Below are 25,352 nucleotides of genomic sequence, written 5' to 3' on the forward strand. Positions count from 1 at the left end.
TGTTTTAAAACCTGCATAAGAAATTAAAAACAGTGAGTCCAAATAGATTTAGACATTTATTAGTTACACACATAGCAAAGCAAGAGCAGCATGGTGTCAGCTCTTGCGCCTACAGAATAACACAGCCAGGGAGCCAGATGATGGGCACAAGAGACAGTGGGTCACTTAGCGGCCAAAGCACCAACCCTAAACGATAGCCAAGTCGTCTTGCAGCTCATAGCTGAATGCTGAAGAGCTGAGGTGGAAAGTCCCATGCTTAACTGAAACTAGGAGATGGATGAGAAAGAACCTCGGGACAGCCTATCCCTAAGACGTCCTCTCTCTCTGTTCCAGGAAGAACTTCAGGGTCAGATGCATTCATGACTCTGGGCACCCTGCAGCTGAGCCTTGCCTGTGGCCTAAGTGAGACAGCACAGGTTGTCAGAGGGGGAGGGAAGTTCCACTGCTCTGAGATGTGGGGTGGGAACCAGGTGTAAAGAGGTGTTTCTGTTGAAGCCTCTTGAAAGAATTGAGACATTCTCTCTATGATTGCAGAGAGAAATAAGTACTATGAGAATACTGGATATCAATTAGAACTGAGAAAATATATTCAAATTATTTTCGTGAGAAACTTAACTCTTTCTAAGGAGCCTTCAGCTTATGTCTTTAATCCAAGATCCTAAGATTCTTTCTTTCTTTCCTTTCCAGGGGATTGAACTCAGGGGCACTCAACCACTGAGCCACATCCCCAGCCCTATTTTGTATTTTATTTGTATTTTATTTAGAGACAGGCTCTCACTGAGTTCTTTAGAGTCTCTCTGTTGCTGAGGCTGGCTTTGAACTCACGATCCTCCTGCCTCAGCCTCCCAAGCCGCTGGGATTACAGGTGTGCACCACGGTGCCTGGCCAGGATCTTAAGATTCTGATGGCTTAGAAAAAAGACTCAAGACTAACAGCCAGGAGCATGTCACAGGGTCAGAGTTTAATTTCAATTCGTGGATTTGTAAAAGATGAGAGGATCAGGGTCTTCAAGTTAATTGTCACTCGTGGTTTTTTCATGTCAGGGCCCAGGGTCTCCTGTGACACAGCACTCCAGTTTGTACATACAGTAGGCAACTAACATCTCACTTCCGTAGCACTCATACCTGCAGGTACCATTTTTATAGCATTCCTTGTGTACTTCTGAAGATAATGGATTGAAACCTGGAAGGAAAATGAATGGAAAGATGATTCAGTGAAGAACTATTAAAGATCTAGTCCTTTCATTTTTGTCCAACTGAATTCCAAGGGGTCTTGGTCATAATAATTGATTTCATATTTGAAAAAAAAATGAACTAGTGCTGTGAACTGAATTGAGTTGCTTCAATTATTGTATGTTGAAATCGGTAACCCTCAAGGTGTATTTGGAGATAGTGTTTTTTGTAAGTAGTTTAATCTAAATGAGATCAGAAGGGTAGACCTACTCCAATGGGACTGGTGGCCTTGTCCAAAGACCTTATTGGTAGAGGACACAGCAAGAAGATGGTGTTTCCAACCAGGAAGGCACCCTCATTCTCCAAAACTAAATCAGCCAGCATCTCGATTGCAGATTTCCCAGTTTTCAGAACTGTGAGAAGGTAAATTTTGTTGAAGCCATGGAGTCTGCAGTATTTTATTATCAGACCAAGCGGTTTAAGAAAACTATAACTTGGGAGTTTGCCTGAGTCATTGAGGTGATGTAATCCAAGTCATCCAGTTAGCAGCTCATCATTTATTTAATTATTCACTCATTATTATTTATCCTTTCTCAAACCAGATTTTATAAATCTTGTGAATCAGGGGCTGTTGAGGTACGGATTTGAGTATGATAAAGATCTTCATCTCAATGAATTTTTCAGTCTTTGAGAAGAAGCACAAAATATCTCTGAGGGGGGAAAACATGAGAAGTACCTTGAGGTATTTGCAACACAGAATGATCTTGTGAGTCCAAAGGGGATAAAGTCAATTCTCAAGATCTAGGGAGTCTTATTGAAGCTCGGCGCACTTGGGCTAGGTTTACAATTTTGTAGATATGCTACTCCTTAAAATGATCAAATATTTCATATTTTCAAATGAAAGAAGGAGCTAAGAAGAAAATGATGTCATTCTTGGCCCATTTGTAGAAGAACTTTTGAGCCAACATATATCTAAGTCATCATGTCCTAGAGGATAATTGTCCCACAGGATAAAAGAAGGGACCAGGGTTACCTAGTTGGCAAGCTAGAAGCCCTAGGGGGATCATCTGTAACACTTTTGGGAAGGTAAGGAGTAATGGTGTGTGTAGTGGGGCAAGAAATTCCCATGGCGATGGCCAGCTATTGAGAATGTTTAAGGCCCCAAAGGGAACCTTGAAGACCACACGGAGCTGCTGACATGGAGGCTGTGAAACACTGTTGTAAACCTAAGTGGAACAGGTTCCAGTAGCAGCATCAGAAGCCTGGATCCCACTGATGCTTAAACTCAGCCTGTTGAGTCACGTGATCTGAAAATCTGGTTCATCTGCCGACAGAATATTTCAGGATGCTAGAAAACTAGATGGGTATAAGGATCTGGGCTGATTCAGTAACATCTAGTGAAGGGAAGAATATGGACAAGGCTCACCATGCTGTCCCTCACGTCTCCTTAGCTACTACCTCATCTGACCAGACATTTCCACCACCACACAGAACAAAGTGATTCTTTTGAAATAAGCAGTTTCAAATCTGCTCCCTCATGTACGAAAGGGATTCACAAATAGTGAATTAACGATAAGCAATTTAGGTACCTTAGAAAGCTTAACAAATTATCTTACTGCTACTTGCTTGTTTTGAGCGGCATACTTAAATATGTTCTTAAATTAGAGACAGGACGATGGTAATGAAGCAGGATGGGGCATTAATCATGAAAATATAATGAGAGCTCTCACGAGTCAGGCACTTTACAGGCACCTTCTCCTATTTAATCCTAGCAAGGCCCCACAGTTAGTACCATGATTTCCATTTTGTAAGTGAAGGGACAGGTGGAGAGAAGCGTCCCTTTGTCCAGCGAACACATTGGAGAGCTAAAATTCAAGCACACAGCTTGCTGACATCAAAGCTGCCTGGTGCTTTTCCTACTTTGACAATTCAAGGGTCCTTGGTGCCAGTACATTCATCAGGTTGCTTAGTGGAATTAGATGAAGCCACCCCAGCCCCAGGGAGATTCCATCTTACTTGCCAGGGCTTGCTGTATCCCAAGAGCAGAGAAAGGCAAACACAAGGAGGAGAGACTTCATGGCAGGGGCCTTCTGCGGTGGAGGATGGTGGCAGCCCCCAACACTGTCAGAGGAAAGAGAGGAGGGGAGGTTGAGTGCACCCTCTTGTTCGGATCTTCAGGTCTGGGGTGTGCTCTGCTTCAGGTGCACCTGGTGTGATGGACACTCCCAGGTGGCTGAGTTGGCACAGCTCTTCTGGGGACAAAACTGACAGCCCTTTCCTGTTCGACAGCTTTTCCCCTCCTTGAAGATACTGTGCTCCCACTCCCAGGTTCCACAAAAGTGTTCATGGAGGACGGAGAACGACTTACCCTTTCATTTTCACAGGAACAAAATTGATTTTTGTTCCGCTTTTATTTTATAGCAAAAATAAAAACACAAAGTATAAAAATTTGTAAAATATAAAAAAATGACAAGAAAGGAAAACTTATACCGGAGCCCTACTGTTAGTAACCGGTGTGTCTCTTAAAAAAGGTTTGTCTTTGCCTAGTTTGTTGTTTAATAGTTTTTCTTGTGTAGGAGCTTTTTCTTATCTTTCATTAATTAGTGTTTTTTTGGTACAAATTTATGAGGTACAGTGAGATAATTCTATCTGTGTGTACAGTGTAATGATCAAATCAGGGTATGTTTAAGCATATAAAGTTAATATTCTTATTATTAGGGATCCTATTTTTTGTAACTTGACTCATATACATCATTATAATTTCTTCATAAGTAATATCTAAAAATAATGTTGAACAATAATCCATCAAGGGTATTTTTAGCAATTGCCACTATTTAAAACTCATTATTGAATTATAAATGGCATATAATAAACTGAAAAAATAAAACTTAGTAAGTCTTGACATACACATATACTTTTGTGAAACCATCATCACAGGATAGTGAACATATTTATTCCACCTAAGAATTCTTTATGCCTTTTATAATATTTTCTCCTTCACTTCCCAGTCTCTAGGTCAACACTGTCCTGCTGTTGCTATAGATTAGTTTGCATTTTCTTGGAATTTTATGTGAATGGACTCATGTGGTGTATTTTTTCTGTTGAATTTCTTTCGCTCAGCCTAGTTGTTTGAGATTCCTCCACGCTATGACATCTCTCAGTTGTTTTTTATTTCTTTTTTATTGCTGAGTGATAAAGTTTGAATATACTTCTGTGTATTTGTTATTCAACTATTGATAGACATTTGATAGTTTCTAGTTTTGCTATTAAAAATAAAACTGCTAAGGATATTCACGTCTTGGTAGGATAAATGATTTCACATCTCTTGGGTAAAATATTCAGGAGTATAAGGGCTGGTTCATGGTTTCATTTTTTATTTTCATGGATTTGTTTTATTTTTAAAAGTTATTAAATTGACATGAAGATTATGTCCATCCAAGGTGATCTGATCTATGTATGCATTGTGTAATGATGGTCACAATTAAATTAACGTATACCGCTGCTCCCATTGTGTGTCCCCAGGACTTGTGTTTCTTGTTTCAGAGTCAAAAGAGGAGTTGGCAAAGATCTTCTCCCATTGTGTAGGTCCTTTCTTCAGTTGCTAATTGTTTCTTTTGTATAGAAGCCTTTAAATTTGATGCCACCCCATTTATTAACTCTTAGCATTATTTCCTGAGCTTTAGTAGTCCTATTGAAATTTTTGCCCATGTCTATATGTTAAAGCATTGACCCTGCATTTGCTTCTAGGAGTTGCATAGTTTTTGGTCTAATTTCCAGATCTTTGATCCACATTGAGTTGACTTTTGTGCAGGGTGAGATCTCGGGATCTAGCTTCATTCTTCTACATATTGGATAACCAGTTTTCTCAGCACCATAGAAAACCTACCTTTTCTCCAACATATGCTTTTGGCCTGCTTTTGTCAAGGATCACATGACTGTGTTGTGTGGTTTGTCTCTGTGTCTTCTATTCCGTTCCACTGGCCTTTGTTTCTGTTTTTGTGCCAGTACCCTGCTCTGTGCACAGTACTATTGCTCTGTAGCATAATTTGAAGTCAGGTTTTGTGATGCCTCCAGCATTGATTTTTATTGCTTAAGCTCTTTTGGGTCTTTTATTCTTCCAAATGAATTTAGGACTGTATTTTCCTAGTTCTGAGAAGAATGTCATTGGTATTTTGATGGGGATTACGTTGAATCTATAGATTGTTTTGGATCTAGTACTCTCTGTCTTCTGGGTCTGACTTCCATATGTGTTACATATCAGATCAATAAAAAAGAAAGATATTTCTACTATATACCCAGATATGGGATTGCTGGATCATACAGTAGTTCTCTTTTTAATTTTTTGAGGACCCTCCATACTGTTTTCATAGCATTAACATCATTTTATAATATCAATATCAGTGTAGAATGGTTTCAATTTCTCCTTTTTTCTGTCAACACTCATTATCTTTAGATTTTTGGAATAATAGTCATCCTAACAGGAGTGAAGTAGTATCTTGTCATAGTTTCAATTTGAATTTCCCTGATGATTTCTGCTTTTCAATATCTTTTTATATATGTGTTGGCCATTTGTTTGTATTGTGTGAGAAGTGTCTATTCAAGTCCTTTGCCTAATTTTAATCAGTTTATTATTGTTATTGTTTTTTTTTCTGATATTGAATTGTGTGAGTTGTTTGTATGACACCAGATGTGTCAGGATCTTGAAGAGGTATCTGCACTCACATGTTCATTATAGTATTATTCAGAAAATCTAAATTATGGGAACCACCAAAGTGTCCATCAATGTATAAATGGATGAAGAAATTGTAGTATATTTATATGTGTATATATATGTATATAAAACACATAGGTTGCTTATATGAGAAAAATTTATTTACTTTTGAAGTTTCAGGTGATTCACTTGCCTGAGCTTCATTATGGGGGCTGTGTGTGTAGAGCAAATGGTCACATCTCAATTTTTTTTTTTAAAGAGAGAGTGAGAGAGGAAGAGAGAGAGAGACAGAGAGAGAGAGAGAGAGAGAGAGAGAGAGAATGAGAGAGAGAGAGAGAGAATTTTAATATTTATTTTTTAGTTCTCGGGGGACACAACATCTTTGTTTGTATGTGGTGCTGAGGATCGAACCTGGGTTGCACGCATGCCAGGCGAGCGCGCTACCACTGAGCCACATCCCCAGCCCCCACACATCTCAAATTTGAGGAGAGGACACACACACACACACACACACACACACACACACACACACACAGAGTTTTCTGTAAGGCAAGACCCCAGTAATGGAAGTACCTCCAACTACTTAAAGGACTTCAACACTTCCAATGTCATCACCCTTGGGACCAGGCATTTATGATAGGGACCCCTGAGAGATAAAATCGAAACAATTAAACCACTTCCAGACTATATAGTACCTTGGGTTTTCTCATGGGGTGACCTAGAAAGATGCATAAGTAGCAGAATTATCCAATACACCAAAGAATGAAACTCACCCAGCTTAAAGGATTTTACTAAAGATGAAAATAAGAGGCAACCAAGCTTAGCAGTTACACCTGGAGTAACAATGACTGGAAACCAGGTAAAATGAGGATGCTTTGTAAAGTTAGCCACAGCAGTGCTCACGCAGCTAGGTCGCCATTGCTCATCTTGCCTGGGACTTAAAGGTAACCTGGAGAAAAGATGAATAATTCTGAACTAACAAGCTTAAGTTTCTGTGGACAGGTGGAATGAGGCTCAAAGTAGAAGTTCACTTATACAAAATGAAATTATACTTTGTAAATGTACCTGGTGAACGGATGTTCATTTTCCTTACATGACTCAAACTCTGTCATGACAAAACATTTCTGTCAACCCTCCCCCACTCCCGACCTTCTTTCTTTTCTGGGTTTATTGCCATCTATCTCTTGGTCAGCTTTGAAATCTCAGCATCATCTTTCATGCTTTTTCATGCTACCGAATAAATCCTGTAATCCTAATGCTGAAATTCATCTTGCATCTCTTCATTTTCTGTAATTCTCAATACAAATGTCTCAGTCTAGTTACTGAAATAGAATAATGTTGCTTGGTCTTAATAGATTGTGTTTATATAAAGTTGTATATTTCATAAACAAGAAATAAAACTTTTGTTTTTCAAAACAATTTGGAATTTTTACACATATAAACTGCATCCTAAATAAAAAACAAAAAAACCAAAAAAAAAAAAACCAATCAAAATTCAACAGCCCCCCAAATTGATAGGATGAACCAAATTCTCTGGTCCTATGAAATTATAGCTAAGATGTATATAAAAAAATATATATAATATAAAGAGCTGTTTAAAAACTTCACATATACTAACTCTTATAATTGTCACAATACCACAGTGTGGGTACTATTATTATCTCATTTTATAGAAAAGGAAACAAAAATAGAAAAAAAAACTCACTCAAGGTAAAATATTTATTACTCGATGGGGCTGTGATATAGTATTATAGGTGAAACAATAACGTGGTTGAGGACATAAATTGAGGCTATTTGTAAATATGCACATGAAAACAGAGTAGAAGAGTTTATAAAACTTGTGTCTATTTTAACCTGATCATCTTGACAGGTAATTATCATGAATTTCCTTTTATCTACCATATTAATATTCTTATATAGATAGTGGGTTTTGAAGATTTTCAGTTTCTTTTCTTGGGGTCTGAAGAAGATAGCATGAGATTTGTCACCACCTTTTTTTCCATAAGTAATTGAGGCTTCTTTATCTTGCAGCAGATTGTCCAGTTCTTACAATATCGAACTGCATATTCATTTTTTTTGCAAGCCATCCTGCAATTATAGTATTCTGTAGAACAGCCAGTCCTAGAAAAAAAGTTTCTGGCTTTGAAAAGAGAAGACAAATGATATATTGTGTTACTTACTTGTTATTTTTAATATTCAAAATGTTTTATGAGCTAGAAACAGCAACAATAAAAAACTTTCCCAGAGAGTTAAACAATAAAAAAGAATGCAAGAGAGAAAGTGGAGATATTGCATAAAGACAATTGACAATTTCTTCTCTAAAGAGAGCAGATAAATGAGGTAGTAGCTAGAAGTGTACCAGGGATTGAACTCAGGGGCACTCGGTCACTGAGCCACACCCCCAGCCCTGTTTTGTATTTTATTGAGAGACAGGTTCTCACCAAGTTGCTTCGTGCCTCACCATTGCTGAGGCTGGCTTTAAACTCATGATCCTCCTTTTAGCCTCAATCTCCCGGACGCTAGGATTACAGGTGTGTGCCATCACACCCCCAGTGTGATGGAGTTTTAGTGAGGACAGTTACTGCATATTTCTGTAAGAATGAATGATCCAGCTGGAGGGTGCAAATCCATGACCCAAGAAAGGTGGTTGAATTCGAGAAGCAGAGTGGGAATGGAATCCAGTGTACAGGAGGGTTAGTCTTAAATTAGAGAATGAAGAGAAGGCAGAGTATAGCTGAAGATAAAATCAGGGGAAGAGGTCTGGTGGTGGAGAAACAGAAGTTTCCTCTGTGTTTCTATTTTCTGGGTGAAAGAAGTCATTAACTGGAGTGACAAGGGGTCTTGGTTCCAACTCTTCTGTGCATTCAGTCATCTGAGACCTTTCTTTGCTTTCAATGTAGGTTTGTTATTATGAACTTTGTATGTGAGTTTATTATGATCAGTGTCCCCGGAACTACCTTTGCAGCATCCCCTAAGATTCACTATGTTGAAATTCTGTTTTTGTTTGCCTCCAGATATTTTTAAATTTCCTTTTCAGTTTTTTCTTGTCCTGCTGGTGGTTTAGGAGCCTGCTATTTAATTTTCACACACTTGTAAAATTTCTGAGATTATTCCCATTAATAGTGTATAGTTCCATACCACTGCAGTTGGAGAAGTTATATGACATGATTTTAGTCTTCTTAAATGTGTTAAGATTCATTTTGCAGTAAACTACGATCTCTTCTGGACAATGTCCTTGTGCACCTAAGGAGAACGTGTATTTGCTGCTGTTGGGAGGATTGTTCTGTATGTTTGGTCCCTTTGGTCTAAAATGTAGAACAAGTCCAATGTTTGGTGTTGATTTTTCTGTCTGGATGACCTATCTGTCCACTGCTATCTGCTACCATGATTATGTTGCAGCCTAGCTTTCTCCTCATATTGATTAACGTTTGCTTTATATAGTAGGTGATCTATCACTGCAGTCTCAATGAAAGTTCTCTTTGTGTGTGTGTGTGTGTGTGTGTGTGTGTGTGTGTGTGTGTTCAGGTGGTCCTGAAATTTATGTGAAATATAAATGAATATAAATGTACATAAATATTTGAGATGTTCTTACAAAAGGAAAATGGAGACATCCTGCTCTGTTAGATATAAAGACATTATGAACTGTCAATAATTATGATAGTGTAATACTGTGCAAGGAGAGACACATAGGCCCATGAAACATCGAGGAACTTGTACTCACACACAGATGCTAGATCTATGACGAATACGGCATAGAAAATCCTTGAAAAAAAGATGCTATTTTTAAAACAAAGGGTGCTGGGCCAGTTGGCTACCCATGTGGTAAAAGCAAAAAATAAGGGGCTGGGGCTGTATGTAGCTCAGTGGCAGGGTGCTTGCCTAGCATGTGTGAGGCACTGGGTTCAAGTCTCAGCACCACATAAAAATAAATAAATAAAATAAAGGTATTGTGCTTATTTACAGATAAAAATATATATATATATATAAATAAAGGTATTGTGTCCATCTCCACCTAAAAAATATTTAAAAATTAAGTAAATGATGAGCCCTTGTTTGCAAAAACCAACATAGGGTGAAGATGTGAAATCCAAATAACAGGTAAATCGGTAAGGCTTTCAGAAGATCATATCACATAATATCTTTATGAACTTAACGTAGAGAAAGTTTTTCTTAAGGAGAAACAAAATTAAAAGCATTAATTAAAATGAATTTTGATAAATTTACATTGATATCAACATTAATTTCATAAAGAGACCTCATAGAAGCAATGAAAAGACAAGTCATAGAACAAAAGGTATTTGCAAGGTATATAAAATCACTTGCATCCAGAATATATAATTTAAAACAGTATGTGAGAAAATAACAAATCAGTGGATAATGGGCAAAATATTTAAACAAGTACTTCAAGAATGATAATGTTAAAATTGCCAATAAACAAATGAAAATACCCTAAATTTTATCAGTAACCCAAATTCAAATTTTAAGTACACTGAGTTACCCCTGTACATCTGTTATAAATAAATAGCAGCCTGATGATATAAACTACTAATGTGATATAAACCAGTAAGAGCTCTTCTATGCTGTTAAAGGGAGTATAAATTTGCTCAACTAATCAGCAAATTCTTTGGCATTATTCCCCAAACTAAAGATACACATCCCCTAAGAAAAACACTTTCATTCTTTAGTATATACCTAATAAAAATGTGTGCACCCAATTAAAAATAAGTGAATAGATGGAGACTGAGTAGAGGAAGGAGATCAGGGAGAGGGAGGAGGGGAGGGACAGGGGGCAGTACTGGGGACCAAAACAGAGGAAATTATGTCATGTGCATTCATGAATATTTCACAATGAATCCCACAATTATGTAAACTATCATGTACTCATAAAAGCATAAATTAAAAACCTGCAAAATATAAAAACAAAAAGTATGCATATGTACAATCAGAATAATTTAAAAATGTTTATAGTAGTAATAGTGTTTATAACCATCGAAACCTGGAAACAATCTAAGTCTTCTTCAACAGAAATATTCATAAATAAATTGTGGCATATTGCTATGATGAAACACTATGTAGTATTAAAAATAATGCACTATAGTTGCACACAGCCACATCAGTGAGTTTTGTAAAGGTAATGTGCAGTAAAATAAACCAGATGCAGAAGGTGAATTCTATGTTCTGTTTATGTAAAGTTCAAAGCAAGTGGCAAGACCACATAGTAGTGTGTAGACTGCCCAGGTGACCACACGGCCATCCTTGTTCTCAGCCTCCTCATTTGTTTGTCTACCCTTCTTTGTGATTAGTGTGGGGATGGGGATGGGACTCTTGGGGAGAACTTCTGGCAGCATACTCCTGGCTGACATTGAAAGAAGTACCACCTTTTAGTTCTTGTGTAATTCAGCAGGTTTGGATGTGATGTCTAGAACAATAGCTATCTTTAGACCAGGAGCAGGACTAAAGATAAATTGGACACCCTTCCAACACTTGGTGTTGCTAATCTGCTGAGCTAATGAGTTTTAGAACTGTCTGATTGTGGGATTCCTTGTTATGTGAAATCATAAATTTTACTGAAGGCTTCCAAGTCTGGGTTGTCTGTGACTTGAATCTGAAAACTTACTTGACACAGTAAGTATGTCCAGTAAAATATTTTTTAAAAAACAATGTTCAGGATAAGAGAAACTACTTGAAATTTGTATCTGATAAGGATTTAGTATAAAAAATACACAAAGAACTCATAATCCAATAACAAAAAGGCAACCCAATAAAAACGGGCAAGTGATTTGGATAGACATTTCTCTAAAGAAGGTGTACCAATGGATAATCAACTTATGAAAATATACTCATTCTTCACAAATTAAAACTACAATAGAATATTGTTTCACACCAACTAGAATGACAGCCATGACCAACTAGAATGACAGAGAACAGCAAATGCTGGTGAGGCTGTGAAGACACTGAAACTTTACATTGCTTAAGGGAATGCAAAATAAAGCACCCAGCTGTGGAAAGCACCTTAGCGATCCCCCAGAAAGCTGAACATAGAATCACTGTCTAACACAGCAATTGTAATTTTAGATTTATGTTTGCACAAAAACATGGGCACAAATATCCTGAGTAGCATTATTAACAAAAACCCCCAAAGTGGAACCATCCATGTGTCCATCAATGGATGAACAGAATATAGTATATTCATATAGTGAAATATTTTTCATCAGTAGAAAGCAATGAAGTACTGATACGTGGAAGATCCTTGAAAAATGCCAAGTGAAAGGAGGCAGAAAGGGTGGTGGGTTGTAGGATCCTATTTGTATTAGATGTCCAGAATGGGCATATACAAAAAAAAAAAAAAAGAGTAGGTGAGTGGTTGCCAAGGCCTGGGAGACAGGGAGAATGGATAGAGGTTTCTCTTTGGGGTTATGAAAACTTCCTGGAATAGACAAAGGTGGTGGCCGCAGACCTTTACAAACCCTCTGAAAGCCACTGAATGGTACACTTTATAACAGTGAATCTTGTCTCAGCAAAAACATAGAAAACAATAACAATGAGAAAAGTCTTAAGTTGTGAGGCATCAAACTGCTCTAAGGGAATTTGTGCATCAGGAAAAAAAAAACCCAAATAAATAAATAGATGATAATACAAATCCAGGTGTGTGAATTTGTTATATGACACTGGCGAATTTTAACATTAATTGGAGATTGATTATTCAATAAACATACCTGTAGATTTGATTAGTTATTTCATTACAAATTAAGGTCTACTCTTAACTTCCCCCAGACATAAAGTAATTTCCACATAAGGTAGATAAAACCATGAAAATTTTAACGGACTTGAAGCCTTGGCCCTCACCCCGACCAGTGGCAGGAATTCTGAGGACCCGCCGTTAAGATGGAGCACACCCCCCCTCACCCCGCCATCTGCTGCCTTCTAGTCACTCCTTTCTCATTTTCTCAGTTCTCCAGATTTCCTTTGTTCTGTGCACAGCCTCCTACCATCTTCAGGTCAAGCAGAGCCTTGAAGTTAAAGTTTGTAGGTTAAGTTGCTAAAAAGAAGCCCCCCCTTCGATATTGACCTTGACACCAGCCCCCCAGCCCCCCCCCCCCAGCAGCCTTCATGCTGCAGTGATGTCTGACTTTGTTTATTTTCAAACTCTGGGAAGACCTTCCATTCCCTTTCTCTTGTTTCAGTTCCAGGAATGAAACCCTCTGTCTTACCTGGGGGAACGACAGACAACAAGATGAGGACTCCCAGGACGGAAAGCAAGACCCTCATGGAGCAAGAGGTGAGCTAGGACCAGTGGCTGAGATGAAGAGAAGTTCTCAAGAGGCGTGCTGCTGTCCGATTATTGAACCTTCAGGAGCAAGAACATTGCTATGTTCCAGTGAGACTCTTGGAGATAGCATGGAAAGGGCACGGCTATCAGTCACTCAAAGATCACCTGCTGAGTGCCCACAGGGTGTGGGCCAGGGTGGTCAGAGGGCAGCCCGAGGGGCTCGGTGAAGCAGGAGAGAGAGTCTGTTAACAATTGACATTATCTACTGTTTCTGGAGGAACTACAGAAGATAAAGTAACATTTATGGAGTAAAATTATGCACTTTATTGCTCTAAAATAGAGAAGAACTAGATGTAACAGCATGCCAACTTATTAATATTTGGGGGGGTAAACATTAGCCCACTTGAGCAGTGACGTGAAGGTACTCACAGGCTGGTGAGGTATAAAGAGCTTTGGTTTGTTTGACTTTCTGTCCAAGCTGCTGAATGAGATCCACCAACTTTTGTTTAAGTATTAGTGAACACAGAGTCTTCACCCATCAGCTGTATGTGACCCGGGAAGCCAAAGAAAGAAGAGAGAGCCTTAGGGGACCTGCCCCCACACACTTAGGAACGCAAACGATGTGCAAAACCAGTGGTGCTGCCACAGGAGCGGACCTCTGACTAAACGGCACCCGCGACTTCTTTGTCAACAGAGAGCAGTGTGGGCGGCCAGGAAGGCGTCAGGAGGGCCTGTGGACGCATCTGCATCCCTGGTCTCCTAGGGCCCTCGTGACATTCTGGCTGGCCTCATTCTGGGTCTGTACTTTCCAGCACCAAGAAGGAAGCCAGCGGTCTCCTCCCAGGGTGCTCCTTGGGCTTTCGGGTTTCAGAGAAAGGAACATGAAGTCGTGTTGTCGAAGCAGTCCTCTGGGGCTGTTGAGACTTTGAAAGTGACCTGGTGAGCTGAGTGGGGGCTGAGGGATGGCGGGGAGCCGTGCTACCATTGCTGCAGCTCCTGGAAGGGGCCGAGTCAGGGAATAACAGTGCTGGGGACGATTCTCCAAGTCTGGGTTCACGTTCTTCCTCTTCTCAAAAGGCTGGAGCCACCCCCAGCTGCCTGGAAACTGAGTGGACATGGAGGTCACTGCACGGCACCAGGGTGTGTGCTAGTTATTGAACACGGTTCTATTCACCAAAATCAGACTGGTCTAGGATCGTTATTATACCTGATTATGAGTCCTAAATTTCATGATTTTTCTCATGCATCTGTGAGTTCTTGGTTTCTTGGTCACAAGGAAAAGTTTGGAAGCATAGTTTACATGGCAGAGCAATACAGTTTTTTTTTAAACTTTAAGTACTTTTTAAGTTATACATGGGCACAATATCTTTATTTTGTTTATTTATTTTTATGAGGTGCTGAGGATCGAACCCAGTGCCTCACATATGTGAGACAAGCGCTCTGTCACTGAGCCACATCCCCAGCCCAGAGCAATAAAAATTTATGAGGACAAATAATTGAAGTCCTTTAGGGAGCACACAGGGCAGAATGTTCAGTGACTTTTTTGACATATTCTAAAAACATTTGTTTCCCTGCTTGATAGATCTGGAGCTGGGCGGCAGGCCTGGAACGCTGCCCAGGAAGCCCATGAACATTGTGTGATCCCTGGGCCGGCAATCGGGGACATCAAAGGAAGGGTGATTGCATTCCGGGGGTGAGCCAGTGGACGCCCGGTTAAGTGTGGAAAAGTACTGCCCAGTGAGCAGCAGCCTGAAGGAGACACGGTGCTTCGACCAACATGGTTTCTCAAAAGAACACAGAGTAGAGAATCAGGTAGTTATCAAGGTATCAAGCACACGTCATTACAGAAGGAGACGGAAGCGAACTTGCCCTGACACAGTCGGTTGGGCCTAGGAATCCTCAGGTTTTACTGAGAATAGCTTTCTAGAAGGGTCCTAGATAGTCAACAAATAACGTCAATCAAGTACTCGTTGTTTACTTTTCTTCCCTCTGCTCTGCAATATCAGAATCTTGGAGGCTGTGCTGAATTAATTATCTTTTCCTCCTTGTTGCAATTTAAAAACATATTTTCCTCTTTATAGTCTGTGAGTAAATCCCCATATTTTAAAAACAAATACGAAATTCCTTCCTTGTGTCAAGTGTGCTTTTTACTCAACACCCCAGCTTTCCTGTTTCTTCTTGGGAAAATAAAGTTATGGATGCTCTATTTCCACCTCTTTATCCTTCATTCACTGCTTTTTTGAAAGTTATAGATAGATTATTTTTATGAATATTATTCAGAAAGAGGAAGGCAGCTAAATATTCTACATATATGTAGATTTTTGAAAAGTGTACTTACTCTGTCTTAAATTTTCCCCCCCATAGTTTAAGCATCATTTAGTGTCCACTTAAGTAAAATTCTGACTTTCTCATTCATTTTTCACCCCACAGGTTTTTAACCTCTTCCCTCATTTTTCTTTTCTTTCTCCCCCTTTTTTCTATTGAAAAAAACTTCTGCTAAATCACTAATAAACTTATCTTGTATACAATAAATTCATACATACATGTAAATATATGCCTATATACTGTGTGCATATTTTGTTTTTCATTATTGTTCTTATTTGTGTATTTTTATTTAAAATTTAGAAAACCAATAAGGTTATCAATATAATAATGGGTGTAACATATTACTCTGTTGGTCAGTTTTTTTTTTTTTTTTTGTCATTGTGCCCCAAATACCTGACAAACACTATTTAGAGAAGGACAAATTTATTTTGGGTCATGGTTTTAGAGGTCTAGTCCATGGTTGGTAGATTCCCTTGCTCTGGGCCCAACGTGAAGCAGAGCACCATGGGGAAGGGTATGGTGAAGGAGTGCTGCTCCATTCATGGCTACCAGGAAGCAGAGAAAGGAGCCACGGGGAAGAGAGACCTTCCAGGGCAGCCCCCAGTGACAGTCCTCCTTCAGCCACATCCCCCATGCCCACAGTTACCACCCAGTCAGTCCGTTCAAAGTAGGATGGATATCTATTCCAGAGATTCAAGGATGGCCTAATCTACACAAATCAATATATGTCTTTCATCACATAAATGAAATTAAGGACAAAAATTACTTAGTTACTATCTCAATAGATTCAGAGAAAGCCCTTGACAAAATTTAGCACCTATTCATGATAAAAATAGTGAAGAAACTAAGATAGAGGGAACCTATCCCAACATCATAAAGGCTATTTACAAAAAAATCCAAAGCCAACCTCATAGTAAGTGGGGAAAAACTAAAAGAATTTCTTTTAAAATCTTGGAAAAGACAAGGATGTCTGCTCTCACAATTCCTATTTAATATAGTGTTAGGTATTCTTCTAGCCAGAGCAATTAAAGAAGGAAATTAAAGGGAAAAAATGGGAAAGGAAGAAGTCAAATTATTACTTTTTGCATATGATACAATCCTTTACTTAGAAAGTTCAAAAACTCTACCAAAAGACTGCTAGAACTAATAAACAGACTTGGCAAAGTAGCAGGTTACAAAATCATACACAAACATCAATAGCTTTCTAATATACCACAATCAATCTGCCGAGAAAGGAATCAGGAAAAATTCCATTCACAATAGCTTCAGAAAAATAAAATACTTAGGAATAAATCTATCCAAGGAGGTGAAAGACTTATATTATGAACTATAGAAAATTGAAGAAAGAAATTGAAGACCTTAGAAGATGGAAAAAACCTCTCAAATTCATGGGTAGGCAGAATTAATATTGTTTAAATGGGCATACTAACCAAAGCAATATAGACATTCAAAGCAGTCCTATCAAAATACCAAGGACAATCTTCATAGAATTAGAAAAAGGTCCTAAAATTAATTTGGAAGAATGAAAGACCCAGAATAGACAAAGCAATTCTAAGCCAAACAAAACAAAACAATTAAACAAACAAAAACTGCATGGTGTTGGCATGACCACAGACACATAGACCAATGGTACAGAATAGAAGACACAGAGACAAACCCACCCAGATAGTCATCTGATACTTGACAATGGTGCCAAAAACATGATGGAAGAAAAGGAACATTTTAAACAAATGGTGCTGGGAAAATTGATTCTCCATATGTAGAAGAGTGAAACTAGACCCTTATCTTTCACCCTGCACAAAAGTGAACTCAAAAGGGACCAAAGACTTTGGAATTGGACCAGAAACTATGCAACTCCTAGAAGAAAATGTAGGGTCAATACTCCAGTATATAGGCACAGGCAACCACTTTCTCACTAAATGCCTAAAGCTCAGGATATAATGCCAAGAGTTAGTAAATGGGATGACGTCAAATTAAGAAGCTTCTACACAGCAAAGAAAATAATTAGGAATATGAAGAGAGAACCTAAAGAATGGGAGAAAAACTTTGCTAGCTGATCTTCTGACAGAGGATTAATATTTAGAATGTATATAGAACTGAAAAAACTTAACACCAATCCCCCCATTAATAATTGGGCAAATAAATTAAACAGACATTTCTCAAAAGAAGAAATGCAAAGGCCAACAAATATATGAAAAAATGTTCAGAATCATTAGCAATCAGGAAGATGCAATCAACACTACACTGGGTTTTACCTCACTCCAGCCAGAATAGCAGTGTTCAAGAAAATAAATAACAATAAGTGATGGAGAGAATGTGGAGAAAAAGGAACGTTATTATATTGTTGGCGGAACTGTAAACTAGTACGACCACTATATAAGTCAATATGGAGTTTTATTAAAACACTATAGTAATAGTGGAACCATCATATGATCCAGCTCTACCACTCCTCATATTTATCCTGAAAAATTAGAGTCATCATCCTACTACAATGATACATGCTCACCCATGTCTATAGCCGCACAAGTCACAGTAATCAAGCCATGGTGCCAGCGTAGATGTCCATCAAGTGATGAATGGGATAAAGAAAATGTGGTCTATATACACAATGGAGTCTTTTCAGCCATAAAGAAGAATGTAATATGTCATTTGAAGGGAAATGGATGGAACTAGATACCATGATGTTAGGTGAAATAAATCAAACTCAGAAGGTCAAGGGACTTAGTTTTTTTCTCATATGTGGAAGCTAGAGAAGAAAAAGGAAAATAAAGTTGGGGACAGATCTCATGGAAATCGTAGGGAGACCAGTAGAGGAAAGGGACTAAAGGGTGGGGTTAGGTATGGGGGTGGGGGTTTGGGGAGTGATATTGGCCAAATTATATTGTTACATGGTGTGCCTGTAGAGGTACACAAATCCCATCATTATATATAACTATAATGCCATAAAATGTGGAAAAATAAAATAAAGGAGAAAAAACAAAGAAAAAAAATACAAAGTAGGATGGACTGATTAGGTTATAACTTTTATAATCTAATAATTTCAACTCTGAACATTCTACATTAACACAGGACTTTGAGGGGGAAAACCTCATATCCAAACCATAACATTCTACCACTTAAAAGATTATTGCTATTTTGGTTTATTTATTTTCCATCAAATTTCTCTCTCTCATAATTCACTTGTAACTTTAATTTTACGAATACTAGTTTATTATGAATATTTTCCCATGTCTTTTTAGAATATGCTAAAACAGTAATTTTAATTTCTACATGCTATTCTACTTTGGGAATATCTATAATATATGTAATAATTCTTATATTTTTGGTGTTGTTTTGTTGTTAGGCAGTTTTCTCAGGCTTTTTATATCAGAGTGGATGATGTTCTACAACCCTCCAGGAAACATACTGCACAAGGTAGCTCTTCCTCTCTGTGCAACTGAACCAGTAGCTCTAACCTGGACATTTTACTGAGACTGGGGACAAAAAACCCAACTGTCTACCTGACATTTATGCATGGGTGTGCACTAAGCAACTCAAATAGAGCACTTGTTTACCACCACCTTCACCAGTAAAACTCACTCTCCTTTCCTCTCCCTCTCAGTAAAGAATACAACTACCAGCTTTGGTGGGACAAAACAAAATAAAAACTCAGGTGACATATTTGAATCTTCCTCTCATTTCATAATTCTTTGGTCAGTTTAACTCTGTCTCTAAAATGCATCTGGAGACAAACCTTTTCATCTAACAGTGTTTGGTCTCTATAATACAAAGTAGATGTGGCGCTTCAGCAGGAGTGCCTATGTGTCTATCATTGTTATTTCCTCTGTTGACTGGATCTTCACACGGTGTCCTTTGTCTCTTTTTGTAGTTTTGACTTAAAGTCTATTTTATCAGGTACAGGTGTAGCTTCCACCTACGTTGGGCTTTCATTCACATGGAATACCTTTTCCAACTCTTGACTTTCAGCGTGGGTGTGCTTTTATGGTAAAGTGAGAAGATGCACCCCTCAGACCCAGTGATGGTGCAGGCCGATGGCAGCAGAGGGCAGAAGGGTCAGGGACGAGCTCCAAGACTCAGGGGCATGTTTGTCTGTTCCTCTGGTCCTGGGGCTGTCCTCCCACTTCTTGAACTACCTGTCTGTCCCCTGCAGTGCAGGGTACCCCATGGGCTTGGGTGCATGTCTGGGTCTAGTTGGGTATGTGAGGCTGCAGCCTCTTGTGCAAGTGTAGTGGAACCCCAGGGCTGGGGAGGTGCGGAGGCTTCTGTCCTCCGTGGCACGACAGACTCTGGAGTCCTCAAGGTGGTGCTGGATTGCAGCAGCTGGGACTCAGGGGTAGGGGGCAGACAGTGGGAGTCCTTCAATGAAGCAAAGCTACTGTGCAGACCCTGGTAACTCCCTTAACTGGGCCCGTGACAGCTTTGGAACTCTCCTGCAGCGAGGTCACAGCAGTGGCACCTGCTGAGACATGCCTTCCACTCTTTCTCCTGTAATAGGATGTTCCTGTAATGGGATGTCCCATGGCACGGGGGTCATGTTTGCTAGTGAACTTTTCTACCTGTTATGGTTTGGATCTAGGAACATCCACATATCATGTGATGCAATAATGATCGGAGGTGAGGAGATTGGATGTTGAGAGCTGTCACCTTGATGGCGGATTATTCCATTTGGTGGATTCATCATTTGAATGGACTGATGGGCGGCAGTTGGAGGCAGGTGGGAATGGTTGGAGGAAGTGGGCCATTGGGGGGCCTAGCCTTGGTCTGTATCCATTCCTGGCCCCTTCCCTTCTCTTTCTCTCTCTTTCTGCATCCTGACTGCCATGAACGGAGCCCCTTTCCTCCAGCATGACTTCCTGCAATGGAGTCAGCCAGCCGTGATGTGAGACCTGGAAACCTCCAGCCAAATGCCTTCCTCCTCCTTCCGGTTGCTCTTGGCAGGTGTTCTGGTCACAGCAATGAAAACAGGACTAACACAGGCCTCTGTGCTGCTGTCCCCAGACTTCCCCTCTCTCCCTTGCCGAGTCCCGGTGCTCACGGGTGTCACTGTGACATGTGGCTCTTCATTTGTTGTTTTGGTTCTTCTCTGTGGAGGAGACCCCACCGGTCACCTCTGTTTGGTGTGTATTCTTCGGATTCTCCCCCGCCTCTCTCCATTGTTGTTGTTTTTCTTTCCCTTACCTATTTGTTCTTGCTCATCACAGTAGACTCGGAGTTGCATTAATCTACCTTGAATAACTGAAGGAACTTTCTAGTGGAGAAGGAGCAACAGGTGATGATGATTTTGTTTTTCACTCCAGTTGAAAATTGGGGGCTTCAATAAAGGGAAGATAATATCATTTTGGGAAGTAATTTGTATTCTAATATTTTGGGGATTTAGTATGTCTTTGAAAAGATTCAATCTTTGAACTTTAGTCTTAAAATTTAATTTCTTTCTAGAAATTTTTTAAGGAGAGGAGTTACATTCAAATATGGGGAGTTCTTTTTGCATTTAGCTTTTTATTACAGGAGAATACTTATGACAAAAGCATCTCTTGTTTTTTTTATTAGTGCATATTAATTATTCAGGGGTTCACTGTGGCATATCTGTCTTGTACGTAGCACAGGTTGATCAGTCTCTCCCAATACTTCCCCTTCCCTCACTCCTCCCTCAGATCCCCTTCCTCTACCCTAATGGTCTCCCTTCTATTCCTTTTATTTTCATGAGAACACTTTTTTTCCTTCTCTTTTTGCCCTCCGGCTTCCACAAGTAGAAGAAAACATATAATACCTGTTTTTCTGAGTTTGACTTATTTTGCTTAACATGATGCTCTCCTGTTTCATCCTTTTTATTGCAGTTGACACAATTTCATCATTATTTATGGATGAATAAAATTTCATTGTGTTTATATACATAGTATATAAACACAATGAAATTTCTCTATTTTTTCTCTATTTTTTCTCTATTTCTCTATGTTTCTCTATTTCTCTATTTTCTCTATTCATTCATCCATTCACAGACATCTAGTCTGGTTCTGTAACTTGGCTATGTGAATTTTGCTGCTATAAAGATGAGAATGCATATTTCTTCAAAGTATGCTGTTTTAAATTATTTTGGATAAATAGTGAGAAGTAGTATAGCTGGGTCATATGGTGGTTCCATTCATAGTCTTCTGAGGAATCTCCATATTCATTTTTATAGTGTCTGTACTAATTTCATTTTCCTACCAAGACTGTGTCAGGGTTCCTTTCCCCCCACATCCTCATAGAGTTTATTGTTATTTGTATTCTTGATGGCTGCCTTTCTAACTGGAGTGAGATGAAATACCAATATAGTTTTTTTCTACATTTCCAGAGTAAATGTAAATAAAAGTGTAAATAAAATAAAAATAAAATTTTTATTTTAACAACAGTTTGTAGGAAATGCTGCAAAATTATATTCAGAACAGCTTTCAACATTTATGTACACACTTAGACATATTAAAGGTTCACATCTTAACAATTTGATACCTCAGTAAGCACTCTATATAGACAACTTAGCACTGTGGATGACCTGGATTTACTTATATGTTTATCAATAAAATATAGAACATGTTAATTAATTTATTTTTGTCTACATAGAAAAGCAACACTGATAGTCAACCTTTAAATAAAAGTCTGAACCTATTACTTAGCTATTTTGCCTGGCATTAGAAGTGAGTATCAACTAAAGGTTGTTGTTCAGAATTAGAAATGTGCAAGATAACTGCAAATTTATTTATTACTACTAATATATTTCATCACACAAACACCTGAATAACAATAATAAAGGGACATTTTTTAGGTACATTCTTCCCTATACCATGGAAAACATTTTTTTTTCCAGTGCTGGGGATTGAACCCAGGGCCTTGTGCATCCTAGGAAAGTGCTCTACCACTGAACTATATTATCAGCTCACTTTTTTCCTTTATGATAGAAAAAATAATATTTACTATTGTACAGAGCATAACATTTGACTTTGTCATCTCATGGTAGGTTGGATTTGTTTCTCCTGTATGGTTAAAGACATTGAACAGTTTTTCATATAATTATTGGCCTTTGTATTTCTTTTGAGAAGCATCTGTTTAGTTCATTTACCCATTTATTGACTGGGTTATTTGGAGTTTTTATTGGTGCTGAGTTTTTGGATATTAATCTTCTGCTGGAAGAGTAGCTGTAAAGCTTTTCTTCTCTTCTGTAGGCTCTCCCTCTATGCCCTTGTTTTCTTTGCTGTGCAGAAGCTTTCCAATTTGATGCCACTGACTCAATAATTCTCTTTTATTTTCTGCCTGTATGTTGGACAGAACACTGAAAGAATAAACCAAAGAAGACAACTGAAGAAGGAAAGACCTTGCACATACATAGGCAGGCTAAATTAATATTGCTAAAATGGCCATACTACCGAAAGCTAAACAAAAGTTCAATATGATCCCCATCAAAATACCAACAACACTCCTCTCAGAACTAGACGAAACAATCCTCAAGTTCATATGAAGAAAAGATGCAAAATAGCCAAAGCAGTCCTGAGCAAGGGTAACAATGCTGGAGTTATTGCAATACCCAACTCCCAATTGTACCACAGAGCTCTGCTAACAAAAATAACAATGCTACAGGCATGGAAATGGGACCGTAAACCAATGAAACAGCACCAAGGACACAGACAAGCCCACATAGCTACAGTCATCAGATTCTTGACCAGGATGCCAAAAAGGTAAGTTTGAGAACAGTCTCTTTAACAAATGATGCTGGGAAAACTGGACATCCATATGGAACACTGAATCTAGACTCCCACCTCTCACACTGCACACGTCAGCTCAGATTGCATCAAAGGCCTAGAAAAGACAGCCAGAAACTTGACAGTTGCTGGAAGAAAACAGGGGAACACTTCCATCTATAGACTTATGAACCATCTTCTGTAACAGGGTTGCTAAAGAATCTTAATGTTGCTATTTAATTATTTAATGTGCTATGTTCCATAATGTGGCAGCATGCATTTTGAAATGTTTGAAATGTTTTGAAATGTTTGAAATAAAAGGGAATAAGAAGCAAATTTTAAACTGAGTACAGTGTGATTGGTAAAGATTTAATCAATATATTATCCTGAGACCAAGTTCTCAACTGTTCAAGAGTAGTCCTAAGAAGACACTGGAAAGAATGATGGTTATTAAAAAAACAGATCCAGAAAGATGGGATTGAAGTTAATTCAGGAGGACTCCGATGTTGCCTCTGTTTAGGGAGATAACTTACCTTCTCCTGATTCATTGAATTGACTTTGTGGTAAAGAAAACGAGAAGGCTTGAAATTTATTTATGTGATAATTTGGCCTCATTCTCGAAGAGTCATTCCATTTTCATGGGACTCATGTCATGTACCATCCCTGGTCTCTTCCTCACTCTTTAATTTTCTTAGCTCTAGAAAGTGGTATTGTGCAATGGTGTATTTGGAAAGAACTAATTGGGCATGCTAAATTCTCAGCTCCTCTGGGCTCCAGCTTCCCTATTCCTCCTGATGAGCCTACTTGTAGGGTGCAGGTTCTCTATTTCTCCAGAAGTAGGGGATAGTGGAGGGGATCTCTCCGGTTCACTACTGGCATGACTGGGGGTGGGTAGAGTCCCTTGGTACTGATCATAATCCCAACAAAGAGAATCCTGAACTCCATAATCCTAAATGTCAAAACCCCGAAAGATCAAAATCCCTAAGATTTAAAAATCCTAAGTCCAAAATCCTGAAAAACTAAAATCCTTGATATTGAATCCTGGAAGCTGAAATTCCCTTAGCCAGGATCAGGCTGTAAAAAAGGGATAAAAAGCTGAATCCTGGGGAAAGGATTGGAAATGCAATACAGCAATGAAGAAGACCTTGATTTAAAAATGCCTCCTTTGCCTGAATTTTCATTCCTTCTAACAGATGAGATTCCAGAAGCTTTCAGTGAATTAGCCCGAGGAAGCAATTAATCAGTGAGTGCTTCGAAACAATTTTGTGCTTAGTAGAATTAGGAAGACACTTATGAAATGGTATTGCTGTTCAATCACTAACATTTTTGCCAAATTTGGTTTGTATATGGGAGCATGCAGAATTTCCATGTACACAAAACAATTTAGAAGCATGACACAGAAGATAGAAAAATTAACTAGGAAATGCTTATGTTGGTGTATGCTGACTCATAAAAGAATATCAAAAGGAGAGACCTCATCTAGAAAATCAATGTGACATTTTCTCTGCAAACAGCCATGCTCTGAAAGAAAATATGGTAGGTGTTCACATTGTAACACTTCAACACAAAGTTAATATTCACAATTCTGAAGGTTGGTCAACTCTCAAGGACTATCTTCACACAAATGCCCACAACCTATTTGACTTTTTTCCTGTCAAAATTTCTTTTTAGTTTTTTTAAAAAGTTTTTTCCCTACTAATTTAAATTGTCAGCATTTAAAAAATAATTTTCTATGGCTACAGAAATCTTTGCATCATTTTCTATACCAGAGTTATGAATTCTGTAAAGACTTTTACAGAGTTCTTATTTCCTTTTTGCATTTTTCTTTTTGAAAATTTGACTCCACAAAAGTATATTATCACAACACTGATATTGTGTTTCAATATTGTGCCTGTACATAGAAATGTTGAAACTTTATTAGTAAGTGAAGATATATACTTTTTTTGTACATCTGCATTAGTGAAAGACAGTTTTTTGAGAGTTTGACTATTTGGGTGATTGCATATACTTTGGGGATTCATTGCAGTTTTTGATTGGTCTTGTCAGTAGATTTAGGTTGTTCATCATGGTATTTCGAATGACCACAGCTATAAAGCAGGGTCATTAACCAGAGTGGTATTTATACATTTCACTTTTTCGCTAATTTCTTTATGAATATACTTCAG

General features: G+C 38.5%; 2 protein-coding genes across 2 annotated transcripts; both read right to left on the reverse strand.

The window, feature by feature from the left end:
- Nucleotides 1-815: 815 nt before the first annotated feature.
- Defb134 (defensin beta 134) lies at nucleotides 816-1,556 on the reverse strand. Its single transcript, XM_078035993.1, has 2 exons — nucleotides 1,526-1,556; nucleotides 816-1,182 (listed from the first exon to the last, which is right to left on the reverse strand). Exons 1-2 carry the CDS (start codon nucleotides 1,554-1,556, stop codon nucleotides 1,040-1,042), a joined length of 174 nt encoding a protein of 57 aa, XP_077892119.1. The 3' UTR covers nucleotides 816-1,039.
- Nucleotides 1,557-7,823: 6,267 nt separating this feature from the next.
- Nucleotides 7,824-13,256, reverse strand: LOC144372700 (beta-defensin 43-like). Its single transcript, XM_078035994.1, has 2 exons — nucleotides 13,095-13,256; nucleotides 7,824-8,023 (listed from the first exon to the last, which is right to left on the reverse strand). Exons 1-2 carry the CDS (start codon nucleotides 13,150-13,152, stop codon nucleotides 7,824-7,826), a joined length of 258 nt encoding a protein of 85 aa, XP_077892120.1. The 5' UTR covers nucleotides 13,153-13,256.
- Between the last annotated feature and the right edge of the window lie 12,096 nt (nucleotides 13,257-25,352).

Source organism: Ictidomys tridecemlineatus, unplaced genomic scaffold, assembly GCF_052094955.1.
Source record: "Ictidomys tridecemlineatus isolate mIctTri1 unplaced genomic scaffold, mIctTri1.hap1 Scaffold_147, whole genome shotgun sequence".
In the NCBI taxonomy this organism is placed as follows: Eukaryota; Metazoa; Chordata; class Mammalia; order Rodentia; family Sciuridae; genus Ictidomys; species Ictidomys tridecemlineatus.